The 19054-nt window shown below is 44.5% G+C and overlaps 1 protein-coding gene across 1 annotated transcript in view; it reads left to right on the forward strand.

The window, feature by feature from the left end:
- Positions 1 to 3073: 3073 nt before the first annotated feature.
- Positions 3074 to 19054, forward strand: part of LOC129332001 (cytochrome P450 2C26-like) — a 43701-nt gene continuing 27720 nt past the window's right edge. The window contains exons 1-4 of the mRNA XM_054982739.1: positions 3074 to 3361; positions 8592 to 8754; positions 10899 to 11048; positions 15828 to 15988. Of these exons, the coding sequence (XP_054838714.1) occupies positions 3074 to 3361; positions 8592 to 8754; positions 10899 to 11048; positions 15828 to 15988 (762 nt within the window). The remainder of the gene's footprint in view (positions 3362 to 8591; positions 8755 to 10898; positions 11049 to 15827; positions 15989 to 19054) is intronic.

Genomic DNA, 19054 nt, shown 5'->3' on the forward strand with positions numbered 1-19054 from the left:
TAAGCTCAGATCATAATCTAATTATGTGGAAATTTGGAAAAAACACTAAATGAAGAGGATGGAGGATAAATGAGGACTTATTGCACACAGAAGATAATATGGCATTGCTACGAAGGGAGACCAAGTTCTTTATACAATATAACATAAACAAGGACATGTCAACTTATAAGGTATGGGATACTTACAAAGCGGTGATAAGAGGAATACTGATGGACTTGAATGCAAGAGATAGAAGGAGAAAAGAAGAAAAGAGAAAAGAAATAATGGAAAAAATTAAAGTTAAAGAGACACAACTTAAGAAAAGACCAGGGAAGAAGCGAATATATCAGGACATAAAAATATTGCAGGAACAATTGACGGCAATGAACAATAAAGAATTGGAGTGGAATTTGAAAAAAATGAACCAAAAATCATTTGAAGGTGCAAACAAACCTAGCAAATATTTAGCTTGGCAATTAAAAAAGAAAAAAGAGAAGAAAACTATAATTAAGATCCGAGAAGAGGACAAAATAGTGTTGGATCAACCAGCTATCAGTAAAGCTTTTTATAAATTCTACGCAAAATTATACCAGAAAAAAGAGGTAAACAGAGATTCAATAGCGGAATACTTGGAGAGAATGAAGCTTCCAACGATGTCAGAGGAATGGAAGGAAAAATTAAATAGAGAAGTGACAGAGGAAGAAATAAAAGAGGCTATACAAACAACAAAATTAGGGAAAGCACCGGGACCGGATGGAATAACGGCAAAGTTCTATAAAATGATGGCTAATGAATTGGCACCTTTTTTAAGAGAGGTAATGAACGAAGCTATGCAAGGCCAAAAGATTCCTGATTCATGGAATGAAGCCAACATATCGTTGATTCCGAAAGACGGACAGGATTTGACCAATGTTAAAAATTATTGGCCAATTTCGTTGTTGAACAATGACTATAAAATATTTGCAAAAGTTCTGGCGGAGAGGATAAAGGGATGGCTGCTGGAATTTATTGCAGAAGAACAGGCTGGATTTCTACCTAACAGACAAATCAAAGACAACTTAAGGACAGTAATAAACGCTATTGAATATTATGACAAGCACTGTGATAGAGAAGTTGGTTTCTTTTTCGTGGACGCAGAAAAAGCATTTGACAATCTGAACTGGGATTTTATGTTTGCCACTATGGAAAAGCTGCAAATGGGAGAAAAGTTCATACAAGCGATTAAAGAAATATATAAAGACCAATGTGCAGCGATTGTAGTGAATGATGATTTGACTAAAGAACTGAAAATAAGCAAAGGCACAAGGCAAGGTTGCCCTTTGTCTCCATTGTTGTTTATTTTGATCTTGGAAATATTGCTGATTCAAATACGAGAGGACGATACAATCCGTGGCATAAAAATAAAGGACTTTTCCTATAAGGTCAGAGCTTTTGCGGATGATATAATGTTAATAGTAGATGATCCAATAGACAACATGCCAAAAATAATAGATAAAATAAAGGAATTTGGAGATCTGGCGGGATTTTATGTGAACAAAAAGAAGTCGAAGATATTGTGTAAGAATATGACTAAGCAAAAACAACAAGAACTAATGGAGATAACGGAATGTGAGGTAACCAACAAAGTAAAATATCTTGGCATCGAACTGACTGCAAAAAATATAGATTTATTTAAAAACAACTATGAGAAACTATGGCTTCAAATAGAGAGAGACTTGATAAAATGGAATAAATTAAATTTGTCATGGTTGGGAAGAATAGCAGCAGTAAAGATGAATGTGTTACCGCGTGTGATGTTTTTGTTGCAAACAATTCCAATTATCCGGGACTCCAAACAATTTGATAAATGGCGAAGGAAAATTTCAGACTTCGTGTGGGCAGGCAAGAAACCACGTGTGAAAATGAAAGCATTACAAGATTCGAAAGAAAGAGGTGATTTGCAACTGCCAAATATAAGACTGTACTACGAAGCAATATGTTTGGCATGGTTAAAAGACTGGATAACGTTAAAAGATCGTAAATTGCTGGCTTTGGAGGGACATAAAAAATTATTTGGATGACATGCATATTTGTGGTATGATAAAGTAAAAGCGGACTCTATGTTTTTGCATCATTACATCCGAAGAAGCCTTTTCACTACCTGGAAGAAATACAAGGTTTATATGCAAGATGGAATCCCTTCATGGGTGGTACCTTATGAAGTAATAGATCCGAGAGCTGTTGATAATGAACAACAATGTTTAACTTACAAGGAGATAACACAAATGCAATATACAATGTTAAAAATAAAAACAGAAGAAGAGTTGTCTCCTTGTTATGGTTGGTTCCAATATAGGCAGATCAGAGATCTTTATAATTCAGACTGTTTAAAGGGAGGAATAAGAGTGGAAAATTCAGAGCTAGAAGAAGTGATTTTACAAGAAGGTAAGAAAGAAATTTCAAAGATTTACAAAATACTTCTAAAATGGCATACTGAAGATGAAGCAGTAAAAGTACAGATGGTGAAATGGGCAATACATTTTCATAAAGAAATGCCAAGGTTCTTGATGTGGCACACACGGCAGAGAACATCGCAGCCACCTTGAGGAGGGAGATGGATGACTGGATAGGCCAGAGCGGTATTACCATGGGATGTATGGTGACAGATGGTGGCCACAACATGAGGGCAGCAGTGCAGCAGTTGGGCCAGGAGCGCATTTACTGTGCGGCCCGCAAACTTCACCTCATGGTGAAGGATGCACTTGGTTTGGGCTCCCCCAGGGAACCCCAGGACCCCACAACCCATGAGCTCCAGTGTCTCCTGCAGAAATGTCGGAGACTCACGGGTCACTTCTCATGCAGCGTGAGGTCCACTCATGAACTGCGCCAGAAGCAGGCTGGGACAAGCATGCCAGAGCATCACCTGATCACTTATGTGCCAACTTGCTGGAACTCCACTTGCACCATGCTTGAGTGATTGGTGGAGCAGCAGGCCACCCTCCAGGCATGGCTCTTGGAGAGCAACACTTGGAGACAGGTGGGTGAGTTCAACCGAGAGGATTGGCTCACCATCTCCCAGGCAGTGGAGGTCCTGAAGCCCTTCAAGGACTTCACTATGGCAGTCTTGTCTGACACAGCGACCCTAGGTCTGGTCATTCCTCTGCTGCACACGCTCCAGAGTTCAATGGCCTCCTTTCTGGACCCAGATGCACCACATGCAGACTTGTATCCAGGAGTGCGTGCACTTGTGAGAAGGCTGCAGCAGGGCATAGATGCCAAGTTAAAGCCTGTCATGGAGAAGGAGTTGTACGTGTTGGCAACCGTGTGTGACCTGCGCATCAAGGGCACTTTTGCCGAGCGGGACAGGAACCTCACGTGCGCCAGAGATGCCTTCTGTGCATGGGTGAGGCGTAGGCAGGCCAAGAGGGGCCACCTGTCATCAGTGGGGACAGGCAGCGGCCCAGTTCTGCGGGTCCCCCTCATGCCCCTTCTGAGCAGGCTCCCCCCACAGCCACTGTCGGGATGTCCATGGAGATGGAGATGCTCCAGTGGGCCCTCGGGCCCTCTGGGATCGTGAGTCGCATGAGACAGAATTTGACAGAGACAATGGTCAGGGATTACCTCACAGAGCCCTGCAAGTTGCTGTCCACCGATCCGCTGAGCTACTGGGCCAAGAAGGAGGCAGTCTGGCTAGACCTCTCCCTTGAGGTGCAGCAGCTCCTCTCATGCCCTCTGACAAGCGTGGAGAGCAAGCGTGTCTTTTCTCACATGGGCAACATTGTCAGCTCACATCACTCTTGCCTTCTCCCATGGAGAGTTGAGCAGTTGGTCTTCCTGAAGGTCAACATATGGCTCTTCGATTTCTGAGGACTGGACTTCCAGAGCAACTGAGGTAAGCCCTTATGGCCTGCATCCTCTGCGAGTCTGGGGAATAGCGCTCTTCCCACAATTAAAATTAGTTAGAGCACCAGGAGGAGGAGGGTGGAACTCAGTGTCATAAGGGATGCATCCTGCAATTTGGCCAGCCCTCCAACCACACACACGCACAGAATGCAGCAGTATTGGCTCAGTCCTTGTAGGTACAATTTTTTTCTGTAAAATGTGAATAGAGGCCCCAGAAATATTGATTGGCATTGCCATTGGAATGGGAAGACGGGGAGAGACCGGCTAGGCTGGGTAAACTTTAACACAACTGGAAACCCAGGGAAGCAGCCAAACAAAGCTATGCATGTTGTTGTTTACTGTTGTCAAATGTTTTAAAATGCTGTTAGATGCTGTTTGTTAACTGTTGTTTATCTTAAATGCTGTTAAATTTTGTTAAATGCTGTTAAATGTTGCTGCTCTTAGATGTTCTCATTGAAGGGGTGTGAGGAGCAGGGAGGGATGGTGTGGGCAGGTGCCAGCTGATAATGAAGGCTAGATCCAAACAGTTCTTCCCAGGCAGTTTTCAGCCTGAAGCTGGTGGGGTGGGGGGGAGAGACCTCAGCTACTGTGCTCCGCAAATGCCATTGTGTAGTGCTTGTGTCTTGGTATTTTCTTGTTCTGCTCTGTGGTGTTTCCCCACTGGCTGAACTCAGAGCCTGGCTACAGGAAATGACAATGGTTCTGCTAGACTAAGTTGCAAGAGTGTCCCTTGGTTCAGTTCAGTTTGAGTGGAATGGATGTGATACTGTGGTGCAGTTCCTTTTGAGCCACTTTAGCGCTGTTGGGTGAGGGTGTAATTAATGTTGTACTGATGTTGTTGTTGTACGCTGTTACCCGCCCTCTGCTCGCTTGAGGGAGGGCGGGCCAGAAATCCAAGAACTGAAATTCAAAAAAATTACTTTTGATGTGTGATTTGCTGGGGAGATATTAGGTTTTGTTTCAAGGTGGGACTGTATGTTGTGATTTGAATGTGCCATTAATGCTGTTCCCAAAAATCCAGGAACTGAAATTCAAAAAAAAAAATGGGTGTGATTATCTGGTGTGATGTTATATTTTGTTTCAAGGTGGGACTGTATGTTGTGATTTGAATGTGCTATTAACGCTGTTCCCAGAAATCCAAGAACTGAAATTCAAATAAAATTTTTAAAAATTATTTTTCTTGTGTTTTTTGTTGTGTTTTCGGTGTGGTTTTGATTATCTGGTGTGATGGTGGGGATTGATTTAATCTGGGACTGTACATTGTGATTTAACAGTGATGTGATGTTTTTAATGCTGTTACCAAGAAATTATTTTTTTAATTATTTGTGTGTGTGTGATTCTCAGTTGCGATGGTTGGCCCCATTGAGAAGCATGGAGAGTGGCCAGCCAGCCTGTTCTGGGGGTGCTGGGGAATTTTGGGATGTGTCTTTGCTTCTCTCATGCTTTCCCAGGGATGAACATGCATTCAGGAGTGTGCCTCTGCTGTGGCAAGCCTGCTCTTTGCATAATTGCCCCTGGGAAAGACATTTTAAAAGTTCTTGTCATGATTCAGCCAGGGCTCAGTGATAGTGAAGACTCCTCAGGGGAAGGGGAGCCCCGTGCAGCCAGCCTGGAACTACCACAAGCTAAGGACTCCTCAGGAGAAGGGGAGCTAACAGAAGCTCATCAGCAGGGTGCTGATCAGCAGGGGACAACCAACAGCTGAAGCAGAGCCAACACCCTCTAGCTCTGATCCAGCAGGTGAGACTCAGTTAGCTGGCCCCAGCCCTCCAGCTTCACTTCTAACCTTAGAGCGATGAAGAAGAAAGCTGAGAATGGAACTGCAGGCAAGGAAGCAAAGTGCATGCCTCCTGAGCTGGCGCCAGCTTCCCCCTGATGATGAGAAAGAGTAAATACAGGATGCTTTCCCAAGCAATTGGCTGCACTCACTGCTCTTAGCCCTGGGGCTATAAAACCAGTCAAGAGAGACTGCTGGGTGTGGATGCAATGTGTACAATTGCTGTGAAGCCATTCACTCTGTCTCACATGCCTGGTCCCTGAAAGCCTGACTACTGGACCTCTGACCTTGGATTGCCTGACCTTGCCTAACCTGCCTGCTGGAACCCTGATCTCGGACTGCCTGACCTTGCCTAGCCAGACTGATTGGAACTCCAACCATGGACTGCCTGACTTCACCTAGCCTGCCTGCTGGAACCCCAACCTTGGACTGAATGACCACGCCTTGCCTAGCCCCTAGAGTCTCAGCCTTGGACTGGGTATTGGAGCCAGACCACCTCCCAGCACCAGTACTGGGAACCTGCAGGCCAGTACAGTTCTTGTCATAGAGAACCACGGGGAGTGGCTGGCCAGCCTGCTCTGGGGTGCTGGGGAATTTGGGGGAGTTTGTCTTTGATTTTGTTGGGTGTCTGGGGGGTTGATTGAAAGAGGGTTTCTGCCTGTGGCCATGGATGCCACATTCCACAAGTTTCTACTGTGGGAGTCTGGATTTTCCCACAATAGAAACAAACAAGTGGGGTGGCTGGGGTAGTCAACCTTCTTGGGGGGGGCATAACATGTCCCCCCAAAGTCCAATCTCCCTGATTCTTGGGTGGCCATGGGAAGAGGATTGGGAGAGGGACCCCTGCATGTTTGGTGCATTTTGATTGCAAAATGCCACCCCTAGCCTCCTGGAAGGGCCCACTAGTTTTCAACACATGGCTCAGTTTGATTTCGGTATAATTCAGTGGATGACTCTCTGGAGTGAAGCTAATCATTTAGTTTGGGCTGTATTGTTGGAGGTTGATCAGTAGTTCACTTCTAGTTGCTCACTCACTTGCTTCATACGGTTTTGTGTATTTTTAATCAAGTTTTTCTTATCGTGATTCTTTGGTGTGAAGTTAGTTCTCAGGGAATAATGTGGCTGGGGGACCTTTGTGGGGGGCATAAGATGCCCCCCTGAAGTCCAATCTCCCTGAAACTTGGGTGGCCATGGGAGGAGGGTTGGGAGAGGGTCCCCTGCAAGTTTGGTGTTATTAGGGAAGAAAATGCCCCCCAGGGCCCCGGATAGCCAGGAGTAGCGTTTCCCATTGGAAACAATGGCCAAATCTTCCCTAATAATTCCGAATTGGCTTAAATACCCAAACCCAAAGCAGCTTGCCACTTCAGGTTTCCAGTTTACCTGAATTTTTTCCTGCTCTGGGTAAACCGGAATTAGGAACCCTGAATCTTTTGGGGTTGCACAACCCTAAAATATAAGGTCTCCTTTGACTGTAATCCATGAGCAAAAAGACTGATTAGACATGGCACCTTTTATAAAGAAGGTGACAGTTAGGAACAACAAATAAACACATGCTTGTCCTTGACATGAAATTATTGGAAACTCCACCTAATTAATTAAAATGAATAACATCAAGTCAACTAAGATTCATCTTGATAGCACTCATTAAAACTCTCAAAACAATGTAATGAAATGTGCTTAGAGTAAGGAATTTCATTAAGTAATAAGAGGGGTTAAGGGTTGGAAAGCTGTTGGAAGTCGATAGGGAGGGGGAGGAAAAGGGTGGGGGATAGGGTTAATTAGATATTAAGTGATTGCATGTATTAAATTTGAATGTTATTCTCACCAATAAAAATTTTTATAAAAAAAAAATAGAAATGCTCATAATTAAATAACAATAAATCTGTTTCTTCAGCTGCACTAATGAACTGTCTATTAAGAGTCAGTCTAGAACTTTTGATACTATACCTGACCAGGAGTTGAACCGTACAAGAGAATATATAGATCAAGATGCCCATCACACTATCCAAGTTAAAGTATATCATACCGACTCCCAGGCATGTAGTCAATCTAATTACAAAGCAAAGTTGTATAGACTGAGGTTGTTGGGTTTTTTTTAAAGAAGCAGTTTAATTGCTATAATGTTAGAGCACCAGCGACTGGGGGTAATGGGAAGCATGGGGGAAATGGAGAGGAGATAGCACCGCATGTGGGTGAAGAGGGTTGGAAATCCACATTCTCTCAGACTCACTAGAACCAAACCCACTGAGTACTTGAGCAAAGATTGTGCAAAAGCAAGTCTAGGAAGCTGCAGAGCTGAGCCATGGAAAACCCAGAAAGCGAGCAACTACATGACTCTGTTTTAGGGTTGCCAAGTCCCCTTACCATCCCAGCAGGAGGTTGGGGACCTGGGGCTTACCTTTCCTCTTGCTGTGGCATGTTCACTTTTGTGCACAAAGCACATGCAACCCTGTGCCCACACAATGTTGCCACTTCCAGTGAGATCACTTCCAGACGACATCATCACATGGGTGGAGCATGCACACACTTTGTAACAGATCAATTTGGGCCGCAGACTGGCCCGATTCAGCCTGTTTGTGGCCCAAATTGGCCCACTGCAAAGTGCGCACAAGCTCTTGGGGTGGCGCAATGATGTCGCTTCCAGGAGTAATGTCATCAGGCCACCCCTGGAAGGCCACCCGAGAGGCCCCTTCCTGTGCTCTTCTCCCCTGCCGGCCAGGTGAGTGGTGGCAGGGGTGGAGGGTGAAAGCAGGCGATCTTCCACCAGTACCAGGGGAATAGGATCCCTACTCTGTTTGCCAGAAGCCCCTCCCCAAAACACTGCAGGGATGGGGGGGGTATGGAGCAAGAGTTCAGCATGGAAGTGACCGAAGTCATGTAGGTGGGCAGAAATGCTTATGTTGATTTGAAAATAAAGAATGTGACATTTATCTGTTTTTTATCCAAACTGCAGACAGCAAAGACATATGGAAACATTTACACTATATGGGCAGGGTCTCAGCCTCTGGTAATACTGTCTGGAGTCAAAGCAATGAAAGAAGGGCTAGTAAAGCATTCAGAAATGGTCTCTGGGCGACCAATGAGCCCATTCTATAAGGCTGTCACAAAAGAAAAAGGTAGGTTCCTGTAAAAACAATTTACTTGTCTTCGTTCCAGAAAAATCAAAAAGCAACATTAAAGATTTTTTTAAAAAAGGAAAAGCACAAAAGTTCCTGCCAGTTGGAGATTTCTCCATCCAGCAGGCAGTAAGTATCCCATCCCTCTGAGTGAAGAGGATGTCCTTCTCTTGCATTTCTCTGCATTGCTGCACCTCTTGGGATCAGTCTTGGGGAGTGGGAGCTTTGTAGAAGAGAGAGCTAAAATAAGGCTGTTGGAGAGAGCTAAAATAAGGAGGTTCAGACACCTGAAATCCACGCTCCTTTCTGTTCCACGTGCGCAGCTCTGCTGAGTGGAGGAGAGAATTTCACCCTCTTGTCCCTCTCCAGCCTACCCACTGCTGAATACCACTGCTGTTAGTTGACCTTTCAGGGTAACTGGTGAAACAGTACGGTGGCCTAGATGGACCACTGGTCTGACCAAGCAGGGCTCTTCTTATTGTCTTATAATCCTTTTATTTACTGAGTCAGATGATTGTTCTAACAAACTCAATGTTGTACATTCTGACTGGCAGCAGCACTCCAGGATCTCGAGTAGTGATTTTTCTCAACACTTACTTTTAACTGGAGATGCCAGGGATAGAAACAGGGTGTGCAGAAGAGAAGGGTGGCATCTACAGTTAAAAGATGCCAGGTAATAGGGGAATAGACATAATGAGGCAAGAACAATAGTTATGAGAAAGGGACACTGGATATGACAATAATATCTCTGCTTATATAACTGTACATAGAGAAATGTCGAGCTGGTGGAACCTTTCTTCAGACATCATGAAGGGAGCTCTGATTCTTGAAAACTTTTATACCCTAAAATCTTGTTGGTCTCTAAGGTGCCACTGAACTGAAATCCTTCTGTTCTACTGCAGACCAACACAGCTAGCCACCTATAACAGTCTAGCTGGTAGTATGATTATAGTGTTGATTTCAGAACTTATATCATAAAGGACAGTATTTATTTATTTTATTTATTTGTATCATTTATAGTCTGCCTTTCTCACTGAGACTCAAGGCAGATTACACAGTGCAAGCGTAGTATAATCAGTATCAAGTCCATATCCGTACAGTATCAAGTACATTTCCATACAGTGTCAAGGACATTTCCATAAACATAAAGTAGAGATCATGGGTGCACAATGTGTACATTACTGGCTACATGGAGCCAAAATATTGAGTCTGTGGGTCAAACTAAACATACAGGCTTTTAAAGAGTTGGGTCTGACACAGTAAAACAGCTTAGGGGGAAGGCAGGAGCCCTTCCTTCCCCCATGGTGGTGTTCTGAGGCAGTCTGGGCTCTCCTTTATTTTTTAACAGTAATTCCCCACGGTTGCTATTGGGAACCCAAGTTCCCCAGACCCAACTCTTTAAAAACCCGCACATCTAGTTTGACCCTCAGCTGAGAGCAGAACCACAAGTGACAAAAGGCACAGATTGGACACTTGTCTGCTTCCCTCAAGTTTTGATGGGAAATGTAGGCAGCTTGGCGGAATGTTGGACAAGTGACAGTTGAAAACTCCATTGGACAGCAGTCAGAGAGCGAAGCTGCGAGACCAGGATGCCTACATTTCCCATCAAAACTCGAGGGAAGCAGACAAGTGTCCAATCTGTGCCTTTTGTCACTTGTGGTTCTGCTCTCAGAATCGATCCAAGTTGAGAGCCAGATGAAAAACACACTCTCAGCCATCAGTCAGTGTTCTTCCTCCTCCGATGAAACATCTTGTTGCAGGGATGCAGAGAGAAACTGCCCACTGTCCTGGCGGAAAGGGGTCACAAGAGTCAGTGTCCCAGGGAATTTGAAACCTCTCCCCCCAAAGTGAAAGTTCACAATGCCAGCTCTCAGGTGTTCTCTCAATTCCCAAGAGGCATTCTGACAATTTCCACATTTCAGTCTCTATGTCCCCTCTCTGGGTTCTGAAACGTACACCACAGACCAGTGTATTAGACAAAGACTAATTCTTTATCAACACAGCCATCCATACACAATGAGTAGCTCTTGAATGCTGAGACATAAACTATGTTAGATTTCACAGTTTCTAGGCTGAGGAGTTAAATCATTGTTAACATGGATTTCTACAAGTTACAGTGTCTCATTGGTTTTTGATGGCCTCAGGTATTATATTCTCAAATGGTCACATCTGGAAGCAGCAAAGGAAATTTGGGATTGTTACCCTGCGGAAGTTGGGGCTGGGTAGGAGTGGTGTGGAGAACCAAATACAAGAAGAGGCCCTACAGCTTGTTGAGACTTTTGCTCGTACAAAGGGTATGTTTTACTGGTATGTGCTTGCATTCTCAAGAAATCTTTTCTGTGGGTTGTCTCCTTGTATATTACATTTTGTATGTGTAAAATAATTTAGTTCTGCATTTGCAGAGTGCTTCAGACTATTCGTTTTTAAGGTATTATATGATCTTTTCCTTTTGCTACAACATAACAAACTGTCTGGAATTCTGCTTTGGAGGTCTTCCATGTTCAGACAAACTGACCAGTCAGCATGCCCTGTTCCTTTAAGCCACAAAAAGGCTCAATGGATTTTCACACTGATTACTGCAAATCCAAATGACAAATCAGATTCTACCAAAGTAGCACTGCTGACATCATAGAAAAGTGGGACTATGAGAGAACAACACTCACTAAATACACAGATACGTATGTTGGCACCTCTTCATTAAAATTTCTGACAGAAAAGCTGTTCCTTGATGCATTTTTGATGCAATTCTAAAAACATTTTCCTGGGAGTAAGGCTAATTAAATAAAATGGGCTGTACTTCAGTGTAGACCTACTCAGGATTGTTCCTTAAGTAAACTATGCATCTAGTTTGCATTGATGGGAAAACAGATCAGCACCTTTGACATTCAAAAGAGTTTGTTTCCAAAACCATTCCAGGCAATCTATATTTCAAAGTAATTAGATTTTGTTAGATTTTGTAATACTGTAAGGAATCTAAATTATATTATCCTTTGTAGTCCCTATTAGTATATTAAGGGAAGTCTAGTTTTAAAGAAAATGATGCCTTTGCTCACCTGATCACAAGAGTCTTGCTAATGTTGATTGATCCAAAATTTGCATAGCACCTTAGAAGTCAGTTAGGGTAGCCCTCCAAAACCGGAATGATTTTGACATATTTGGGGAATGGCTGTTCATGATGTTCTGAACGTGCAAATTTTATTTTATTTATTTATTTTATTTATACCCCACCCTCCCCACAGATGGGCTCATGGCGGCTAACACGATTCAAAAAATACATTAAACGTCATAAAAGCAATAATAATTTTTTTTAAGTCATTAAAATAGTCCAGGAGCAGGCTATTTAAACAAATATTGGGAGTCCTTATATGGGCATAGCAGATGGCCAAGTGCAGCCCCTGTGGCCAAGTCCTGGGGCAAAAAATAGGCGCTTGTTGCCTGGCCTGTCGAAGATGAAAAAAGGCAGACCGGGCAACGGTCATGACCTGGGCCTCCATTGAAAGTGTGGTATCCAAGGTCACACCCAGGCTCCTTACTGTCAGGGAAGGTTTCAATTGTACCCCATCAAAGGCTGGTAGCCGGGTCCCCAGCTCGATCACCCCATGACCCAGACACAGAACTTCCGTCTTCAGGGGATTCAATTTCAGGCGACTCTGATGTAACCATACTGTCACAGCCTCAAGACCCTTGGCCAAGGAATCCAGAGCAAAATCAGACTGGCCGTCCATCAGCAGATAGAGCTGAGTGTCATCCGCATACTGGTGACAACCCAGCTCAAAGCTGCAGACTAACCAGGCAAGGAGGCGCATATAGATGTTAAATAGCTTCAGGGAAATAATTACCCCCTGAGGGATGCCGCATACCAAAGAATGGCGAGCAGACATCTGCTCCCCGAGTGCCACCCTCTGTCCATGATTGCAAAGGAAGGAAGGAAGAAATGTATCCTGCCAGCTAAACAAATTGAACAACTCATGTTTTTAACCACTCACTGTATTGCTAGAATAAGAGGAGTGAATATAAGGAATGTTTCGAAGACCTATAAACCAAGAATAACTGCGGGTCAACTATCTTCCTCAGGAATCCTTGGAGGCATACTTTCTCAAGTCCAACATAAACAATTCCTACGGGGATGTTTTTTATTTCATAAAACATCCTATAGTGCCTTTCTCACCAATAAATGGTGGTTCAAGGCAGCTTACAAAACAAGCCACAGCTACCAACAAGACATTAACATCAAAAGTATCATAAAAATTAAAACATAACCAGTAACCCATGTATCTACCACAGCCATCATCTGTCACTGTTTCAGGCTTGCCTGAAAAATCTTACAGTACCTGCAGAATTGGGAAAAGGAAGGACCCTCCTCATCCCCCCTCCCAGCAAACTACTGCAAAGAGCAAGAGTCATTGCTACAAAGGAGCAAGCCTAGATGGTAGTTGGAAAATGGCTCTGGGTAGATGTTGGAAAGTTGATTATTTGGAAAAATGGCTTTGATAGAACTTCAGTAGGAGGAGAGGACCACATACTTTTCTTGCTACCATTATCTTCTAACAGTGCAGAATCCAGTAAATACCCTATGCTCTTAACTGTCAGTGCAACATCACTGGGACCTGGGAGTGTGACATGCCTAGTGTGACATGTGTGTTCTGCCTGGCATCCACTAGTAATTGGCCTACTGTGTTATGTACTAATCGGAGTTTCCAGGTTGACTTCAAGAGGAAGACCCATGTAAAGTACATTACAGTAGTCTAGCTTTGAGGTAACCATGGCATGGATCCACATGCCCAGATTAGCACACTAAAGGTAGGGGGCTACTGCCAGGCTAAAAAAAAGCTAATAAAATACTTCTTTGCAGCTGCATTGGCTGCCTTCTCCATGGAATATAAAGATCTGCTTATGAAGACTATTCAAATATTGCCTCATTTTATTTGGCAAATCTGGTTTTAGCCCCCCAATCTCAGTTGCTCATATGAGCATTTCTTTGGTAACCTAATAATAATAATAATAATAACAACAACAACAACAACAACAACAACAACAACAACAACAACATTCGACTTATATACTGCCCTTCAGGATGACTTAACACCCACTCAGAGTGGTTTACAAAGTATGTCATTATTATCCCCACAACAAAACACCCTGTGAGGTGGGTGGGGCTGAGACTGACACAAGGTCATCCAGCTGGCTTCAAGTGGAGGAGTGAGGAATCAAACCCGGTTCTCTAGATTACCGCGCTCTTAACCACTACACCAAACAGGCTCTCGGTAGTAATAACAGTGTGCTTATATACCACCCTTCTGGACAGATTAGTGCCACACTTGGATGCTGGCGATCCCCGTAGGCGTGGCTGTTTGGACTGAACAACACTGTCCTGCATCTACTGCAATACTGCAGGCTTCTACCTTTTTCCTAACAGTTGGATATTCATGAAGTGATAAATGGGACTTTAAATATTGGATTGTATATTTATGTTTCCACCATTGCGTATTGCTGAAATTTGCATTTGTATATATGTCTAAATTTGTTTTCATTGATTTCGATTTCTGAGGCACTATTGGCACTTTATATAAATTAGTTTTGATTATTTTGTTAACTTCGTTCATTTCTGTTGACTGTATACTTCGGGGGGGGGCGCGCTTTTTGCCTTCTGTTACTTGACTAGTGCCCCGAGGTAGCTCTTCTTTGGCTGCTCATCCGGCTGGGATCAGGAGCAAAGCAGGTGGCAATGCCTGCCCACCACCTTTACCCAGCTGAGATCAGGTGCAGAGCAGGTAGCAATGCCTGCCTGCCTCCTTCATCTAGCTGGGATCAGGAGTGGAGTAGGTAGCAATGCCCATCCCCTCTTCACCCAGCTCAGATCAGGAGCAAAGAAGGTGGCAATGCCTTCTACTCCCTTCACCCAGTCAAGATCAGGAATGGAGCAGGTGGCAATGCCAGCCCCCACCTTCACCCAGCTGGTATCAGTAGTGGAGCAGTTGGCAATGCTCATCCATGCCTTCACCCAGCTAGTTGGCAATGCTCATCCATGCCTTCACCCAGTTAGGATCAGGAGCAGAGCAGGTGGTAATGCCCACCCGCCACCTTCACCCAGCTGGAATAAGGTGCAGAGCAGGTGGGACTGCCTGCCTGCCCTTCTCCCAGCTGGGATTAGGAGGGGAGCAGGTGACAATGCCCACCCCCACTCACCTGCATTCACCCAACTGGGAGCAGGAGTGGAGCAGGTAGCAACGCCCACTGCCCCTTCACTTGGCCAGGATCAGGCACAGAGCAGGTGGCAATGCCCGCCCCCCTGCCTTCATCTGGCCAGGATCAGTGATGGAGGAAGAGGGAATGTACACCTGCCTGCCCTCCCCTTTCTAGAGCCTGTTGTATTTTTCCCACAACAGGCTTTGTTGCTTGTAGGGCAATATTACCCACTGGTGGCCTGCCATGGCTTGCCCCACCCCTGCATGCATTCCTGCACGCTGCCCCCGTTGTTTTGTAGAGAGGATATTATCCCCCTCCCCTTCATTTTTGGCACTACAACTCCACAATCATCCTGAAGCCCATGGCTTATTTTGAGTCTCCTGGTTTTCTTTTCTGATGAGTTATATCTTCCCCAATTGGATGGATAGACAGACGCATATATCCATTTATTTATTTCAGTTTCCTCAAAGCTCAGATGCATATCAAGTTTGAGAAGCATAATAAAGTTCATCAAGTGATTTCCCCATATTAATTTTAAGGGCGGTTACCTGGCAAGCCCATATACAGTTCATTCATCTTTCTTAGATCTGTTTCCAAAAACAACTGCCTTTTTGAATAATTAATACTAAACTGCTCCCTCTTACAAAAAAAATCCCACTTACTGAATATCAGTCATAGCCCAGTTTGGTTTATTGATAACAGAACCATGTCATCAATATGCAACTAGAATGAAACATTATCTGACACCAAAGTAGGAGAGAAAAATCAAGAGAGGCCATCTCATGTTCAATATTTCCTCATCTAGGAAATCTGACTCTCAGTATTAAAAGGAATGGTAAAACAATTGCTAATGTTTTGCATTATATTTTGTATACTTTTGTTTGCAGGGCAGCCAATTGACCCTTCATTACCCATCATTAATTCTCTCTGCAACGTGATATGTGGTCTGGTTTTTGGACACCGGTATTCTGTTGATGATGAGGAATTCCTCAATCTGATTAAAGCCATTGAAAATGGCGTAAAATTTGGAGGTTCCTTCTTTCATCTTGTGAGTAGCTTTTTCCTTTCTTGTCTTGGGCAGGGATCACGTGGTGGAGTCCACAGCGGATTGCGAATTTACCAGATATATATCTCCTTGGAAGTAAAGGGTGATCAAAAGAGATTGCCCTCTTTCTTCATCAAGGCTGCTTTCCTGCTGGATTTAGAGCAGAGGCAAAAGTCTAGGCTATAAATCATGGAAGGCTGCCAGGAGACTGGGAAGATAGCTTGCTCTGCACTAGGATGGAATCCAGAATGGAATTAAAATCCAACCCCTCCACTCTTTTAGGATTATCATCAGTAATTTTCCATTTGAAATGAGAATTCTTCATTAAACTAACAGTGAGATCAAAGATTAATTTTCCCTAAGGGATTTACAAGGGAAGAACTTCATAAGACTTTAAGGAAACTGAAGCATTTGTTTTTAAAAGCAAAAGGTACACTAACAACAACTCTTTAAACAAGAAAGGCTTTCTTACAGACAAGGGACTAATTAGTTCAACTATTTTTTTTTTGTCTGCTGTCCTGGGCAGAGATCAGGGTAGGGATCCCAGACCCCAGGTGGGAGGGCGCACACCTTCCCTGTGGGCACCCCCGCAGCCACTGGGATCGGGCCCATTTTGGCCCAGATCGGGGACGCTGCAGAGCACAGGAGTGCTCCTGAGCTCCACAGTGCCTGAAAATGGGCCCAATCCATGGCAAAACGGGTGCATTTTCAGGCACTGCAGAGCGCAGAAGAACTCCTGTGCTCCACAGAGCCCCCAAACGGGCCCGTTTCGGCACAAATTGGGCCCGTTTTGAGACGCTGTGGAGCTCAGGAGTGCTTCTGCACTCCACAGCAACCAAAAATGGGCCCAATCCGCACTGAAACGGGCCCGTTTTCAGGCACTGTGGAGCACAGAAGCGCTCCTGTGCTCTGCAGTGCCTCAAAAACGGGCCCATTTCAGCACGGATTGGGCCCGTTTTGAGCCCCTGAGGAGCCTGGACGTACTCCCAGGGGCTGTGCGATGATGTCACTTCTGAAGTGACATCATCGCGCCTGTGGGGGCGTACGCTCACACGCGCACTTCGCATGCACACACCCCTCTCCCCCAAGGTAAGTGCCAGGCCCCTATCCCCAACCCGGAGGTTGAGGGGGCCTAGATCAGGGGGTGTCAATGCATGGTTGAGAAAGCACTGCTGTTCTATATTTGAAGGTGCCTTTCAAACCAGTGGTCCCTCAAGTCATTATTGTCTACTCAGCCTGGCAGTAGCTCTCCAGGGTCATAGGCAGCAGTCTCTCTTTTACATCACCAGTACTCAATCCTTTTAATTGGAGATGCCAGGGATTAAGCTTACAAACTTCTGCTTGAAAAGCAGATACTTTACCACTGAGTCACAGGCAGCACCTTTCGTATGGCTTAGATTTGTTAGGTACAAGGCTCACCTAGACAAAAAAGAAAGGGTCCCATTTGAATGCAAGTGAACCAGGTTCCTAGCACTTCATTACAAAAAGAGTGGTCTCAGGGTGAAAGATAATTAAGCAAAATTCAAATCAACCAGCAGCTCCCAGCTCAAACCAGTCCAGTGCATCATCATTTATTTATAGCCCACCCCAGATGTTGATAAGTCTCTCACACAGGATATGCAAGTATCCACAAGAGCTTGTCTCTGAGAAAGTGGATATTTGAGGCTCGTTTTGGAAGCAGTATCAACTGATAAGCATTTTTGCCACAAATTTTGACCACAGAAGCCATAACACTAGTAGTAAAGTCCATCAAGTCCAGGCTGGTGTCTTCCATAAAGGTGGCTGCTGTCTCTCGCCTACAAATGCATTCCCCTTGTTTTTTACTCATGGTTGGAATCTCACTGAGCAGTTCACTTGCCCACCTCATGGAGGCTTGGTCAACATGGGAAGTGGCCATCAAACACTCACGTGCTGCACACTGATGCCCCGTGAGTCCTGCACAGGGTGACCTCATTCTCGCAATCTGCAGCAGCTCTTAAGTAACTCTGCCCATCTTTTGGATCTACTGCACCAAATACTAATCTGAAACAAACTCTATTCCTTCTTGATCTTATCCCCCCCCCCCCAAAATCTGGAAATGTAACCAGATCTTTTACCTCCAGAGAGGCCTTTGGGGTTTCTCATCCACTGGGGTATCCAAGAACTCCAGCACTCTAATTGATTTGGTAGTTAAGCAGTGGAGATCTTCCTGAGGAAATCAGTGTCTGGGTCAAGCATATGCTGACTCTTTTCTTTCATGAGACAATTTTCTCCTCCTGTCTCATAATTCTTTGTTTCAAGCACCAAATTCCAGACACCTAAAATATACTGCATGCATAACACTAGGCAAAGCTGTGAGTTGAGAGGATCTTCTGTTTGCCTTGGTCAGCCAAATTGTGCAGCCTTTGCTATCTGTAACCTAACTTGAGCACGATTTTTGAGGCCCTGGCCTGGTCAGACAGAAAGTCTATCTCTAAGAGTCTCTCTACATGACACTTCTTACATGAGGACTCTCAAGGAAGGGAGACACAATGTTAACCAGGGCCGTTTCCACACTGGCTATAAATAGCGCAAGACTCACGGAAGGCTGCCGGCTTCCTCGCACAGTTTTTAACACCATCCGACTACAAAACACCATAAATCACTGTCTGTGGTGTTTTGTAAACAGATGGCATCAAAAATCGCGCGAGGAAGCCGACATCTGTGAGTCTCGCGCTACTTATAGACAGTGTGATGTTCTCTTCTTCGGCCCCTTAGTATTCCAACTGGATTTGTTGAGGGAGGAAGGACTACCCTTCTCTTGATGTTTGGTCTGCTATCTTACCTTGAATGATCTGATGTATCTCATATTGGAAGGATTCTTAGACTCTCGAAAGGACTGAAACCTCTTTCTCGAATTTCCTTCTTCTTCTCTTTTTTTTTGAGGGAAGGACTTGCTTCTTTTCTTTGTCCTCCACCAGATATTTGTCCAGATCTTCTCCAAACAGGTTGATGCCTTTGAAGGGGACTGCGGTTACTTTGACTTGGGCCAAAGGGTCCACATCTCAGTTCCTAAGCCCAGTGTTGTGCCTGGCTGCCACACTGAGAACC

Source organism: Eublepharis macularius, chromosome 6, assembly GCF_028583425.1.
Source record: "Eublepharis macularius isolate TG4126 chromosome 6, MPM_Emac_v1.0, whole genome shotgun sequence".
In the NCBI taxonomy this organism is placed as follows: domain Eukaryota; kingdom Metazoa; phylum Chordata; class Lepidosauria; order Squamata; family Eublepharidae; genus Eublepharis; species Eublepharis macularius.